Source organism: Cricetulus griseus, chromosome 3 (genome assembly GCF_003668045.3).
Source record: "Cricetulus griseus strain 17A/GY chromosome 3, alternate assembly CriGri-PICRH-1.0, whole genome shotgun sequence".
Classification (NCBI taxonomy): Eukaryota; Metazoa; Chordata; class Mammalia; order Rodentia; family Cricetidae; genus Cricetulus; species Cricetulus griseus.
Genome location: NC_048596.1, coordinates 233,046,980 through 233,063,059, shown reverse-complemented (window position 1 = coordinate 233,063,059; position 16,080 = coordinate 233,046,980). Strand labels below are relative to the sequence as shown.

At 42.3% G+C, this 16,080-nt stretch overlaps 1 protein-coding gene across 1 annotated transcript in view; it reads right to left on the bottom strand.

The window, feature by feature from the left end:
- The window catches only part of Adarb2 (adenosine deaminase RNA specific B2 (inactive)), a 195,801-nt gene that overhangs the window by 13,422 nt on the left and 166,299 nt on the right, over nucleotides 1-16,080 (bottom strand). The window contains exon 8 of the mRNA XM_035441717.1: nucleotides 15,389-15,570. Coding sequence (XP_035297608.1) covers nucleotides 15,389-15,570 — 182 coding nt within the window. The remainder of the gene's footprint in view (nucleotides 1-15,388; nucleotides 15,571-16,080) is intronic.

The window sequence follows — 16,080 nt, the reverse complement described above, 5'->3', positions numbered from 1 at the left end:
ACTCACTCGGTAGACCAGGCTGGCCTGGAACTCTCAGAGATCCACCTGCCTCTGCCTCCCGAGTACTAGGACTAAAGGTGTGCATCACCAATGTCCGGCTTCTTTATTGTTTCTGTTTCAGCTTTCAAGTCTTGAACTGTTTGAATTGTTTCCTTCACTTGTTTGGTTGCTTTTTCCTGGCTTTCCTTGCTTTCTTTAAGAGATGTTTTTTTTCTTGAAATTTTTGGTTTGTCTTTTCCTCCATTCCCTATATTTTTGTTTTTTCTTCCATTTCTTTAAGGGATTTTCTCATTTCCTCTTTGAGGATCTCTAACATCTTCATAAAGTTGTTTTTAAGGTTCTTCTCTTCTGCTTCATCTGCATTGGGATGTTCAGGTCTTGCTGGTGTAGAGTTCCTAGATTCTGGTGGTGCCATATTGGTCTTTCTGTTGTTGAATGCATTCTTACACTGTCCTCTTCCCATCCCTTCTTCCAGTGGGTGCAGGTGGGGTTTCTCCCTCTCCTCTTGTCTCCTGGTGAGTGCAGGTGGGCCAAGACTTTGATGTTGGCAACTCTGGTTGGTCCAGCCTCTCCTGGTGTTCTCCTCAAGCAGAGGGCATGGGGGGGTCAAGACTTCGATAGGGGCAGACTCCAGAGCCATCCCTCTGTTTTTCTTTTTCTTTGTGTGTGTGTGTGTGTGTGTGTGTGTGTGTGTGTGTGTGTGTGTGTGTGTGTGTGTGCTGGGATTGAAGCATGCATTTGGGGCTTCTCCAAAATCCTAAACTCTGAACTCAAAGGAAAGCCTTCCAATGCCTGATGTCGGCACACAACCTGCCTGCTACTTTGCAATTTATCCTACCCCTGCCTCCTGTTCTCTTCCTATTACTGCTTTCCTTGAGACAGCATTGAGCTTTGCCATTGGCTCTCAGCAAGCAGACACCTGCCTTGGAGAGGGCTCAACTGTAGACTGGCTGGTCGTTGCTCTCAATGCCCTTGGCTGCCAGACTCTTGAGGGCCAGATAGTGCCAGGGAGGCAGCTGTGAGCAATCTTGTGTCTACAGATGGGGAACGCAGGGGAAGAAAGGAACGTGAGTGTTCCAATGGACAGAAGCCACAGGCTGACAGACTTGTGGGACTCAATGTGAAGACAAGACTCAGAACTTATGAACTAGAGAGACTTTGTTTCCACCCTGTCTTTGGCCCTGGCACACATCATTCATTCCCTTCTTTTGCTCTCTGATGATGGCAACTTCATTTCATAAGGTTAAGTGAAGAAGAAATGAGACAGAAAAGAGCACTTTCTAAGCATCAAATGCTATAGTAATTGTTATTTAAAAGAAGATTTGAAGGTCATTTCTAGTTTACTTAGTCTTCTCCAAGCCACACAACAAAACATGCCCAGTTATAGGACAGAAAATATTTCTAGTTTAGTGATTAATTACCTAATTGTTCCAGGGAATGGAGTGACCAACCAATAAGCAAAAGTCAGGATTATTTTTATATTAAACACACATTTTTGGACATTTATACATTTGTCCAACCCTTAATTTTAATACCTCTGTTGTAGTTATCATTGTCTACTTATACGCTGAGCCTCTAGTTTAAGGATTATTTTTATCCTATTCTTTCCCCCGAAAAAAACAAAAATCCTCTCCAAAGTAACCTGTGGGTATGGGAATCCAGCTTTTGATGTCATTAAAAAAATTTACCACAAAGAAATATCACTTGCAATGTTTACTAAGTGTTAGTGCCAGAAGGACAATTTTGACAATGCTCTAATTAATGATCAGGTTCTGATTATAGCAAAGGAGATGGAGCTGTGTGCCAGACTCACTTGAATGTAATGTGCAGATTTTCTAACGTTCAATGAAACATATGATTACTGCCCACAACATTCACACCGGGCTGGCCCCACAATCCTTTTCTGTAGGGCAAATGCTACAAGGATAAGCAACACATGCAGTTGTCAGGAGGCAGTGTCTCGGGTGTTGTGTTGGAATGATCGAGGGTCTAGTTCCTTAGCTGTTGGTCAGCACCAGGTTACCTCTTCCCACAGGAAGGCCCATGGTGGCATGGCGTTGAAGAAACTCTGAGTATGGCCTCTGAGTCACCAAGAAGAGGCTGCTTTCCAATTTGTCCTGCTCTCATTTGCTTTGCATTTTCTTCTGTTTTAGGTGATTCTTTTCATTTTCCATTGACCGCCCCTGCAACCCCCCCCACAATCCCCCCTGACAACATTCATATACACAATCCCTCTGATGTGAAGTGGACCTTGAAGATATGTTAATAAGATAATTATGTGAAACCCAGACTTCTGCTTTTTGGTCCCTAGAAAGACATTTGGTTTCTATGAAAACTTGGTCACACATATAAAAGAGCTCACTCATTACATGGAGATTTTGTAAATTTAAACCAATACTGCAGGTACCTTTTTGGTATTCCTGGATATGAACACAAACAAAATCTTCTATAGAGCTTGTATCTTTTTTCTCTTTTGTTTACTTTCCTCTTTTCCTTTTTTTCTTTCCTTCCTTCCCTTCAGCCCTTCCTTCCTTTCTTGTTGTATATGTGATGTGTGTAAGTGATGCATGCTTTTGTGTTTATATGTGTTTTGTATATGGTATATGTGCACACACATAGATCAGGGACAGATGTCAGTGTACTACTCTATATTATATGTCTTATTCTCTTGAGACGTGGTCTCTCATTGAACCTGAAACTTACTATTTTGGCTAGACTGGCTGGCCTGTATGCTCCCAGGATCCACTGGTTTCTGTGGCCCAATGTTGGGGTTATAGGCATGCAGGGCTGGTCATGCCTGGTTTTTATGTAGATGCTAGAGATTTGCACTCAAGTCCTCAGGCTTACATAGCAAGCCCTATTATCCACCGAGCCATCTTCTAGATGTGAGCTTTTTTTCTATGGGTAATATTCACTCTATTGTAGGTACCATGCTCCTTTCAAGCCAGTGAAGATTAGTTTAAAAAGTGTTTAAAGACCATTAGGGACCATATTGCTGAACTCTATCAATAATATGAGTTTCAGATTTTGCTGGATAAGATGAAGGTACATCCTCTCAGGCATGTAAAGGAAAGACTGATTCATGCTTAACTTCTTCATCTCCATAGTTAGAGGTATAGATGTAAATATCATAAATTACATAAATTATTCTTCATGAGGCAACATGAAAAGCTTTAACATTAAAATCAAGTCACTTGGTGCTCTGGGGATGTGGTTGTAGAGTACCTGCCTAGAATATATGAGGTCCTATGTTTGGGTCTCAGCATGCATCTGCAGAAAACTAGGTGTGGTGGTGAGTGCACATAATCAAGGCATTAGGAGGGTGAAGACAGGAGGGCCATAAAGTCAAGGTCATCTTCAGCTAGATAGTGAGTGGGAGGCAGCATGAGCTACATGGGACTCAGTCTTGAAAAAGAATGAAGTAAATAAAAACCAACCTCCAAGGACACAATAAAAGAAGGCTACAATATGCCCTGCCAAGACCCAGCCCCATGATGTTCCCAAGATAATACATTAACATATACCTGATAATCCAGAATACTAAATATGTACGGTATTGCCAGTTGCCCCCAGTTTAGAGTATTAAGTCCCTCAGGATTATCCTGAAATTTCCTTCCAGTGGCAGACACCAACAGATCAGACAGAATATTCTAGTCGACATAGGTCCCTAGTTCCAGTTAAGATTTAGGAAGTAGATTTGGTATTTTGAAAAATATGTATTGTGATGATTATAGTCCAAGAATAAAGAATTCCCCTGGTGAAGAGCCAATATTCAGAAACCCAGGACTGTGAGAAAATGACTGGGATTAAGTTGATGGAATCCATGGTATGCTGGTTGAGTTCTGCCAATTTAACACAAATCTGGACATGTCTGGGTAGAGGGATCTCAATTGAGAAAATGCCTCCATAAGATTGGCCTGTGGGCAAAGCTGTAGGGCATTTTCCTGATTAGTGTTTGATATAGAGGGCTCAACTCAGTGGCGATGGTGCCATCCCTAGGCAGGTGGTCACTGGTGATTTAAGAAAGAAGGCTGAGCAAGCCAAGGGGAGCAAACCAGTAAGCAGTGTTCCTCTATGGCCCTGCCTCGGTTTCCTCCTCCAGGCTCCAGTCTTATGTTCCTGACCTGACTGTCCTCAGTGATGGATTCTGACCTGAGGCTGATAAGATGATGTAAATCTTTGCCTCTCCAAGTTACTTTTTGCTTATGGTATTTTACCACAGCAATAGAAACTCTAAGACACACGGTATCATGTTTCTTATTTTGCAGACTACTTTGACCAAAGATTCTAGGAACTTTCTCTTTAGTATCCAGAAACCAATACAAACAAAAATAAAATTGACCTAATAGGAACCCTAAGAAACATTTGCCTTTAATGAATTATTTTGTAATGAAGGAACAATAGTGCATAATTTAATATGCTTTCTAAAATTGAGAAAATTATGCTTTAACAATGTAGCATTGTATTTAGTTTATTATAAAGTTAATTGCTTGAAACAATCAGATTTTCCCCCTGACAGTTCCGGAGGTCAGAAACCTACAATCAAAGTGTCAGCAGGGCCATGCTTTCTGGAGGCTTTGTGGAAAGAGCCTTCCTTGACCTATCTTCTGGAATCTACAAATATTCTTTGGCTTATGGCTGTATCACTTCAACTTCTTCTTCTGCCTTCATAGGTCTTTTTTTTCTGTGACTTTCTTTTTATAATAATAAATGTGATTGCACGGGGAGCTTCCCAAAATGATTTATGCCCCCATCTCCCCATTTCATGAACTTTAATCAAAACTTTCCAAAATATGAGCATCATTTCCTGGAATTAGCCCACACTCTGGCACCACCTACTGGCAAAAGGACAGATCTACAGATGAGAGAGTTTGCTTCCTCCACTCTGGGGCAGTTTGTTTGCCCTTCCCCTTGCCTTCAGCAATGCTAATCCTGACTATGGAGGACTATGGCCAGATACCTTAACAGTAGCTGGTCATTTCTCAGGTTTACGGAATAAACAAAGGCAACACATGTCAGAGTGGGTCTGTCGTAATGAAACAGGCTCTTTGATTAGGAAACTTGTATAAAAGCCAAAGAAGAGTGAGGGGATGGGGCCAGAATCAACTACAACCTTTTCCTTAGTAATAGTTTCTGAACCGTCATGGGAGGAAATTCCTTCCTCACCTAAATAGTTCCTCTACTAAAGTAATCTTTAACAGACAAATGCTAATGCAAGTTTGTCTGATACTCAACATGGAGATGTGACATTTGTAACTGGGTTTATCATTTTTGGTGATGTTTTTGAAAGCCTATCTTACTCCAAAGTAGATCTGCATAGAAAACCAGCCAGTCTCTACCACCTTTGCCTCTAATATTCTGGAGGTTGGTGTGTGTGTGTGACACTCAATGCGATTGTCTGACTTGTCTTTTCAATTCACACAATTATGTTAACAAGGTGGGCTCAGAAATAGGTCAAGGTCAAATATCACTTCTATGACTTTCTAGTGGTTTGGTCTCTGATAAGTTAATTAACCTACTACTGCTTCTCCTCTCACCAGAATTTGATTATTACAATAGTTATTACGACCACTGCTCTTAGTCCCATCATTATTTAAGAATGAGACAGACTACCCACGATTCTTCCATGAAAATTAGCTTTATGATGGCTCACATCTATATAAAGATGCCTTACTTTAAAGAAATCCTTATTTATTTTTTTAAAAAAGGCATTATATAAGTGAGACATTACAGCATGTCTTTAAATAGCTGGTGAGCCTACTATATTTAAAATGTAATTCAGTCTCCCCAAATTAAATTTACACAAGACCTTTCAGGGATGTAATTTTTATATGAAGTGAGGCGAGTCTATAATACAGGGCAGCATTACATTTAATTTTGCAAAATGAATGGAGTAGTATGCTTCCAGGCATGCATGGAATCACAAAGTTGCAGGGATAGAATGGGCCTCTTGAATTTAATATTTAATATACTGCCAGATATTCTGTGTACCCTGTGTTATCTCTCTCTTTCCCTCTCCTTCCTTCCCTCCCCCACTTCTCTCTCTCTGTCTCTCTCTCTCTCTCCCTCCCTCTTTCTCTCTCTCTCTCTTATACACACACACATACACACACACACACACACACACACACACTTCTAATGGAAACAGAATTGGTAAATTTATCATATTAATGCCATTTTATTCATCATTATTAACATGGACACCATCTAATTGCCAGTAATTTTATAGCTACTCTCTTGTCTTAATAGAGAATATTCAGTGGGAAATATGTGACATGTGCTGTGGAGCCTGCAGAATGTGGTGGGACCTAGGGTGGGCAATTGGTACGTTGTGTGATGCGGTTGTCTTAACAGGTTCTCAGTGTAGGTAAGAAGTGAACCAATTCTGATAGGTTTGCCTTTATATGTTACTTGGCCTTTTTCCTTTGCTGCTCTTAATATTCTTTCTTGAGATACCATATTACTCCTGTCAGAATGGCTAAAATCAAAAACACCAATGCCAGTTTATGCTGGAGAGGATGTGGAGAAAGGGGAACACTCCTCCATTGCTGCTGGGAGTGCCAACTCATACAGCCACTTTGGAAATCAGTACGGCAATTCCTCAGGAAAATGGGAATCAGCCTACCACAAGATCCAGCAATTCTACTCTTAGGCATATACCCAAAAGAAGCACAATCATACAACAAGGATATCTGTTCAACCATGTTCATAGCAGCATTATTTGTAATACCCAGAACCTGGAAGCAACCTAGATGCCCCTCAACTGAAGAATGGATAGAGAAAATGTGGTACATTTACACAATGGAGTACTACTCAGCAGAAAAAAACAATGGAATCTTGAAATTTGAAGGCAAATGGATGGAACTAGAAGAAACCATTCTGATGGAGGTAACCCAGTCACAAAAAGGCAAACATGGTATGTGCTCACTCATATATGGGCTTTAGACATAGAGCAAAGGATTACAAGCCTACAATCCACATGACCAGAGAAGCTAGGAAACAAGGATGACCTAAGAGAGACATACATGGTCCCCCGAAGAAGGGGAAAGGGACAAGATTTCCTGAGCAAATTGGGAGCATGAGGGGAGGAGAGAGGGAGCTAGGAGAATGAGAAGGGGAGAAGAGGAGGGGTGAGGAGGACATGAGTGAACAGGAAGGTTGAGTTGGGGAAGAATAGAGGAGAGCAAGATAAGAGATGCCACAATAGAGGGAGCAATTATAGGTTTAAAGAGAAATCAGGCACTAGGGAAATGCCCAGAGATCTACAAGGATGACACCAACTGACAATCTAAGCAACAGAGGAGAGGCTACCTTAAATGCCCTCCCCTGATAATGAGATTGATGACTACCTTATATGACATCCTAGAGCCTTCATCCAGCAGCTGATGGAAGTAGAAGCAGACACACAACTAAACAGGAATCCAGTTGCAGAGAGGGGGGAGTGATGAACAAAGGGGTCAAGACCAGGATGATGAAACCCACAGAAACAGCTGACCTGAAAAAGGAGTTGATTGTCCCCAGACTGATAGCTGGGAAACCAGCATGGGCCTGACCCAGACCTCCTGAACGTAGGTGTCAGTGAGGAAGCCTTGGAAATCTATAGGGCCTCTTGTAGTAGATCAGTACTTATCCCTAGCATAGGAATGGACTTTGGGAGCCCGTTCCACATAGAGGGATACTCTCTGAGCCTAGACACATGGGGAGGGCCTATGCCCTACTCCAAAGGATACGACAGACTCTGAAGATCCCCCAAGGCCTCACCCTCCCTGGGGAGCAGAAAGGGTATGGGATAAGTAGGGTGTTAGTGGGGGGCAGAGGAGGGAGAGGGACCTGGGATTGACATGTAAAACAATCTTGTTTCTAATTTAAATTAAAAAAAATGGGAAAAAAGAAGTAAACCAAGGGGGCTGGGAAGATAGTTCAGTGGGTACAAGAATTTTCTGGACAAGCATGAAGACCTGAGTTTGAATCTGTAGAATCTATGTAGAAGCCTGGCATGGCTATGACAGATTCTCTATTGGTTTGGGACAGACCTAAGGTCCTCATGCTTATGTGGCAAGCACATACAAGGCTGTCTTCCAAGGCCAAGATGACTTAAGGTATCTTATGGTCACCCAGGCACCTTGACACTCCTGAGGAAAAGACTGTTGTGACCTAGTCTCAGACTTGGAAACAAACAGTCATTTTAAACAAAATCAAGTTAAAGATTAAGTTCCTCAAACATTGGGAAGGTGGCACCAAGCCAACAACAGTGCTTCTCAAAGAGCTCTTTTGTCTACCATTTGCATAACCCTAGACGGCAGCAGGTGACCAGCTTGCTCCTCGAAACTCCCTTGGAAACTCTTCTCCCATTTTCCTCTTCCTTCTCCTCTGCTAATGATCAATTCTCTGACCTGTCGCTGGTCTCAGATTTCTTGATCATTGCTATAACCTTGCTTTGTACTATAGAAATAATCATAGTTTTATTTTCATTGTGGGTTTAGAAAGATCAAGATTAAAAACCACATCTAGGGCTGGTGAGATGGCTTAGCGGACAGCAATTCCTGCTGCCTCAACTATGACCAGAGTTCAGTCCCAGTGACCCATATAGTAGAAGGGAAATTCTGTGGGTTGTCCTCTGACTTCTGCAAGTATTCTTCCACATACACAAATAAGTATAAAAACTACATCTGTTAAATATATTATTATCATAAAAAAGAATTTGACTATTACATTGGTTATTTTTCTTTTGCTGTGATAAAGCGTACCGGCATAAAGAAACTTAGAGAAGAAAGGATTTATTTTGGTTTACAGTTCCAGAGAGATAGAGTCCATCATGGAAGGGAAGACATGTCAGTAGTAGGGATGGCATGGAGACAGGAGCAGGAAGCAGGCTGTTCAAATTATACCCAGGGAGTAGAAAGGGGGCAGGGAGCAGAGAGGAGGGAGCAGAAAATTGAAAGTGGAGTTAGGCTATAAACCCACAAAGCCCATACTCAGTGACTTACTTCCCACAGCAAGGTCCCACTTCCTAAAGGTCCCACAGTGCCACCAAATGGGACTGCTTGTTCAAACAATGAGACTATGGGGGGCATTTCTCTTTGAAAACAGGACAACTATGTTATCTAGACCCCTTCATTCCATCACAATTATTATTACTTGATGGGAGAAAAAGTTAGACATGATGTTGAAAGCATCAAGAAGTATGTATCTTCAGCTTGGTGGGACAAGCTGTCAAAGTCACTTTCTATTTTATGGCACTTTTTTTTAAATAAAAACATGAGTATTCAAAGTATAGAGTTTTACTAGTTATTACTCTCACTGTTTTGTTTTCACTTTACTGAATTTACAAGAAAGCTCATTGATAGACTTCTTTTCAGTAGCTCTTTCAGGTGATGACGCAATCTCCCCCCACCCCAATGATTCAGGGTTTGGGTCAGCCTCAGCACACTCATAGGTTTCTGGTCCTGAAGTTGGCTCCAGCTTAGCTTGTTCTGTGCAGAATATTTCAAGTCTCTCTTTAAGACATTACTATGCACCCTGTGCCTGTGGCAATGAGGGCATCCTTTTCAGCTTGGTTGATTCTTTTTAACCCAGAACTGATTTAGCCATATCTAAATTGCAGGGCTTCATTCTACTAATGCATGAGCTTCACCTCTTAGGGCGGCTCTGCAAACTGACCTTGAGGGAAGTTCATTGGCTTGTTTGAGTGTGATCTTGATTATCATTATCCTTATGCCAGACCTAATTCTCCCCACTCTTGTTTTTTTCTTCCAGAAATTAGGATGCTTTCTTTTCAAAATTTGCATGATTCGTTTTCAAATGTCCATCAAAAACAATGAAGTTACTGCTTAGGGGTTTCAAGCAGGTGAGATATCGAAATTTAGTCTAATTTGCATCTTGACAGTAATGAAAACTATATTCTAAGTAAGTACAGACAGATGGTTTCAGTCACACCACACTGCTTGTGGGGGAGGCAGATGCCACATGGGCTGGGGGAGAGGACAAAGTATCTCAGGGGTTGAGCCAATATCCCAGTCCCATCAGGTGGCCCTGGATTTCTCTAATTATCTTTTTCTAGTCATGGATTTCACACTTAACAATTAAAATTCGTTGTATGTGCGTGTGTGCTTGTTTGCATTCACATGTGGATGTGTGTGTGGAGGCCAGAGGCTGACTTCTGGGTGCTTTCTTCTCTCATTCTCTATATTTATTATTACAAGTTTGTCACCATACTGTATGTGTGTGCATGCATGCTCCATGCATATGGAGGTAGGATGACAACTTTTCAGGAGTTAATTCTCTCCTTCTATGTCATTGAGTTTCTCTTATTTGTGCTGCAGCACTGTCTGTGTAACTTTTCATTCAACTTGGGTTTGGGGGAATCACACTCCAGTTGTCAGGCTTGTGTGACAAATACTGTACATCAAGCCATCTTGTGGCCCCTCACATTATTTTTTTAGGAGGGGGCCTCTTCAGTGAACCTGAAGCTGACCATTTTGGCAGGACTGGCTGGCCAGTGAGCTCTAGGGATCTTCCTATCTCTGCCCTTTCCAGTGCCAGCTTTACAGGTGTGCTGCTGGGCTTGGCTTTTACATTGGTGTTGGGCACCTGGCTTGGTCCGTTTGCTGGTGCAGCAAGTACTTTGCTCATTGAGCCATCTATCTACAGCTACAATAAAGAGAAGTTATCATTTTATTTATGTTGCCATGTTACCAGATGAACATGTAATTTGTAAAGAGCACAGACAGGAGACTGGGCGTCCAAGAAAGGACCTACTGGTCCCCGGAGGATTGACAGTGGGTTGGTAAAGAGATTTTATTGTAGTTTCCATTTCTTAGTGCTTGTTCATTTTAAGTCACTATTAAAAAAGACTTATTTTGTATGTGCATCTCTGTGTGTGAGTATGTGCATGTGTGTGCAGGTGCCCACAGGGATCAGATCCCCCAGAGCTGGAGTTACAGGTGATTGTAAGCTGCTGGGAACCAAACTCAGGTCCTATACGAGAACAGCAAGCACTCAAAACTGATGAGCTGTCTGTCCCATTGCTAAATCATTTTTAAAAATTTCTTAGGCTGGGCGGTGGTGGTGCATGCCTTTAATTCCAGCACTCTGGAGGTAGAGGCAGGTGGATCTCTGTGAGTTCAAGACCAGCCTGGTCTATAAGAGTGAGTTCCAGGACAGGCTCCAAAGCCACAGAGAAACCCTGTCTCAAAAAACCAAAAGAAAAAAAATCTTAGATAAATGCAGAAGAATGAGGATAACTCAAGGAGTTAGGAGCTCAGACAAAGAGAGAATGCAAACCCATCATAACAAATGAAAAGTTTCTTAAATTTAAACTACAATAAATCTAACAACTATGCCATAGTCTGGGGACATCTATTGTGGTGACATTCTCTTATGCTTCCAAACCAGCCATTTTCCAAGGTTGTCCTGAGCTAGTTTTGTTACTTAGTTACAGCGAGTCTTTGTCACCTTAAAGAAAGACAGGATAAAGAAAAACAAGGAAAAATGAAATCAAGAAAGACGAAGTGTTTGGTCCCCAAGTAACATTTTCTCAGAATTGCTGAAATTATTGGCCATTTAAAAAATAAATATAATTTTCTAGACCTTAGGGCAAACCTTTCACTTCCATGCTTGGCAATAGAGGAGTCTTCAGTGCCGTCTGAGTGACTGTGAGAACAGCGGGCAGCTAAGAGTTTTGGACACACTCCAGTGCATTGGCTCGTGGCTCCCACACCACTTCTCTGGTAGTTAGATGTTGCTGCCTCTTTAGCTAGCCTCGTTTCGCATTATTAGTTTTTATGCGGTTAAAAAAAATAACATCTAAGAACTTGTACTGCACTGCCACAGGATATAATATGACAGATCAGAAGAGTTTAAAATTTAAGCCAACCAGATCTGTTCCTTTTGGTTAAATAGAGCATCTTAAGGAATATACTAAATTTACATGAGTCCCTTTCAGCATTAATTAATGTGTGCTCATGGTTGTGAAGGTTCACCTGTGTGCACATGCATATGCAGGCCAGAGGGCAACATCCAGCATCATTATTCAGGATCATCATCCACCTCAGGGTTTCTCAGTGGACTCAGTATCTAAGTAGGCTAGACTGAACATAAAACCACAATGCCGAGTCTTTTCATGTGGGTTCTAGAGCTTGAACTCAGGGCCTTGCTCCTGAAGGCAAACATTTTAGACAGATAACTCCCTCGCCTTCCTTGACACTTAAAAAAATGGAGAGACAAGTACTTGTTTTTGGTTGGCTTGAAGATTGAAGGAGATGATTCATGTCATGAAGTCAGCATTGAGAGAAGGTTTAAGAAGTGTAATCTCATTTCTCGAAATGATTTTGCCACTCCTGGATACTTCTGAACTTTATAATAGTTGTGCCACTCAGAACACACCCCTCTTCTTGCCTCCTTTCTGTCCCCAAGAATACTACCCATATGTTGTTCATTTCCCAAGAGCTGCTATGGTTAGAGTTATGGATTCTGCAGCCTAGATTGAACCCAAAGGCAACCTTTATAGCTTGGACCTTTCAGGTGGAGTAAAACTAGCTAGTGATTAAGTCTCCATCACACATTCTGTGTTGAGGGTGAAGGAGCCAGCCAGTGGGCTGGGAACAAAAGTAAGGGTCCAGGGGTAATGTAATAAGCAGAAATAGTGCAAGCACATAGAATGTAGGTTCCCCACTGCCTGTGGGTGTCAATCCAGCCTTATTAATATTAGCTCAGCCCTCAGGTCGGAGATGAAGTAATTACCTCTTTAACAATCGCTCTTTACAGTGAAATAAGGCAACGTCTTAACACAAACAGTTGTTTAATATTCCTAGATAAAGCTGTGCCACTCTGTGTGAGGTAGCCTTGCTGAGACTGGCCAGCATTTGAATACAAGTTCTACTTAGCTGCAAACCTGGAACCCCAGGATCTAACAATAATCAAATTAATCCCGTGCCTTTGAACAGATAATGATGCTAGTCTCTCTGTATCAGGTTAGTCTATAATTAACTATGTATCAAGGCTGTCCTTGAGCCCAGGATCCTCCCTCAGCTTCCTGAATACTCAAATTAGAGGCATGTGTCACCACACTCAACTTCATGAGCTAGAGTTGAGCCTACTGTCCTAGTGCCATGAACTCTTCTCACTGCTAAAAGAAAGAGGAGTCTTAAGTAAGGAGCCCAGGAGCTTAGCGTTGAAATTGCCTGGGGTTTTATTATGTGAAGGACCGAATTGTGACACATGGAGAACTCCTTTCCTACCTTTTCTGTTTCAGCTTTTTAGGTCTGTGATCTTATTTTACATAACCTTTAAGTGATAAATATTGTAGGATAAGTGAATAAAAGGATTCATTTCTGTGATGGCAGCATCGTCTCTTAAGAATTTGCTCAGCATAGCTCTGTGCTTTGCATGAATTATTTCATTCATCCCCACCACAGCTCCCATGAGGCCCCTTTTCACACCTGATCTTATAATGTGGAGCAATTTAAAAACTCTAGGAATAAATTTTAGGCCTAACTGCAACATACAGACACACAGACATTTGGAGAATATACACACAGATATCCGCAGACACACAGACATTGTCAGACAGACAGACAGAGATACACAGATATACACAGACACACAGGCACTGTCAGACAGACAGAGACACACATAGACACACAGACACACACACACAGACACACACAGACATACATAGACACACAGACACCAACAACTGCTTTGTCTTACTATTTTCTTCTTTCCTGAGACTCAGGCTGTATTAATTTTCTCATTGCTGCGATCAAATTACTAGACAGAAGCAACTTAAGGGAAGAAGAGCTTACATTGGCTTATGGTTTGAAGAGATCCATCCATCATGGAGGAGCCAAAGGAGGCTAACTGTATTGCACTGATAATCAGGAGGCTGAGCAGATAGCAAGTGAGGCCATAAAACCTCTAGGCCCTCACGCAGTGACCTACTTCCTCCAGTAAGACTCCACCTCCTAGAAGTTCCACAACCACAGCAGTTGGCTCCATGGCACAGTTGGTTAAAGTGCCCGTCTTGTAAGAGTTTCACAACCTTTCCAAACAGTGCCACCAGCCTGGGGACTAAGTATTAATGCCCATGAGCCTATGGAAGGCATTTCACATTCACACCACAGCACAAGCTAAAGCCAGACAGCCAAGCCCATGAAAGCCTGCCTCCAGCTCCTGCACAGGGAGTTCCAGTGTTTCTCAGTGTGTCTTCCCAATTTTGCCACAAATACTTCCTCAAGAGAGCTCTCTTGGTATACAAAGGGGAACCCACTTAATGACATAGAATTTTCCATTAGGTTCTCACCATAAGGCTAACAAGACAGGATTAAAACTCACATGCTTCTTCTTTCTGCTTTGGTTGTCTCCCACAAGCCTGGAAGTTTACAATTAATATAGAAGTCCAATGCTCCCAATGGATCAACATCACCTTTCCAAAGCCTTGGAGACTTCTCACTGGCTCCTCTCTATGGTACATAAAATTCACACCTTCCAGTGTTTCCATGGCTATGTGACCTGTAATCCTTGCAAGCAACTGTTGCTAGGTGGGGTGACACGCCTGGCTCCCTAACAGCATCTAGTCTCTATGGGAAGTAGTAAGTGTAGTTTTCTTAAGGTTTGCCTTCCAGATGTGCTTCCTTCCCGGCCCTATAGCAGAGGGTGTCCCAGGTTCTGCAGACACACTCTAGGAGACCTGGGGGCTCACTAACCCTTTCATTTTTTCTTTATGTTTTGGTGTGTGTGTGTGTGTGTGTGTGTGTGTGTGTGTGTGTGTGTGTGTGTGTGTGTGTGTGTGTGTGTGTGTGTGTGTGTGTGTGTGTGTTACAGTGTGAGTGTGGACAGTGAGAAGTCAGAGGACAACCTTGAGTGTCAGTCCTTGCTTTTCACCTTGTTTGAGATAGGTCTCTTGTTTGCTATTGCATATATACATTAGGCTAACTGACCAGTGAGTTTCTGGGGATTCGGTTGTCTCCAGCTCCCACCATGCCCAAAAAGTGAGGGAATTACTGATGTGCACCACCACATTCAGGTTTTTTTACATGGGTTCTGAGAATCTGCACTTAGGTTCTCACATACCAGGGGCAGCTAAGGTGTTGGGGGCCTCTTAAGCCTCATTATATTAATAGGGTCTTTGTGTGAGCTACTTTAAAAACTGCAGTGAAAACAAAATACTGACATGTGATGAATTCATACTAAAATGTTGCCTACTATCAGATATGCCTATTATCAGATATCACACACACACACCTGTCCATACTGAGTTTCTTCATTGTCATTTTGCCATTGCCAACATGAATGTAATCAGACAAGAGTTGCAGCCATGGGGCCTATGTTCAGCAGCCTGCAGACAAGGAGGAGGTTGCAGGTCTCTCTCTTGAGACTGCTATCTTACCACTAAGGAGAGGCCTGTTTTGCCGGTATGAGGCAGGCAGCTGGCCGATGCTCTCCATCCTGTGGCTCATGACCCGTGCAAGGTGACCCGTGTGGTGCAGACTTCCCACAATGATGCTATGGAGGTACACAGGCTCGATGAAGTGACAGAGGAGAGCTCCTTGTAGTCCCAGCACATTCCAGCTAGAAGGAAAAGCAAGGGTGAAGTCAATGAGATTCCTGCATCTGTTGGGGATGCGATGCTGGCAGCTCACGGTCTATTCAGGGAGCTGGACCTATGAGTGATGTTGGTGTCATTCTGTTCTTCAGCTGCCTGATTGTTTTGGTGTCTCTTTTTCCAGCCCAGGGAAGGATGGCCTGAGGACTTCTCAGAGGCAAGTCATCAGGGTGACCACTGATACTGCTGCTAGACTCTAAGGACCCAGCTCTGAGTTCTGATAGTGTCTTCACATGCTCATTAAACTCAACTTCCTTTTCTACAAGTTGCTAGAGGGACAGGAAGTGCTATTCTCTCAGAGACTTAAAATTAGATTGTTTGAAAGAAGATGCTTGGTTCCCAAAGTGAATCTGAAGGTTTTTCTTGTATACTATCTGGGAAAGGTTCAGAAACTGAATTTGCTGATTTCCATTTGGGGAACAGCATCGTCTTCCATTCTCTTTGTCCTTAGCAGTCAAAATGGCCTACTGTGCTGA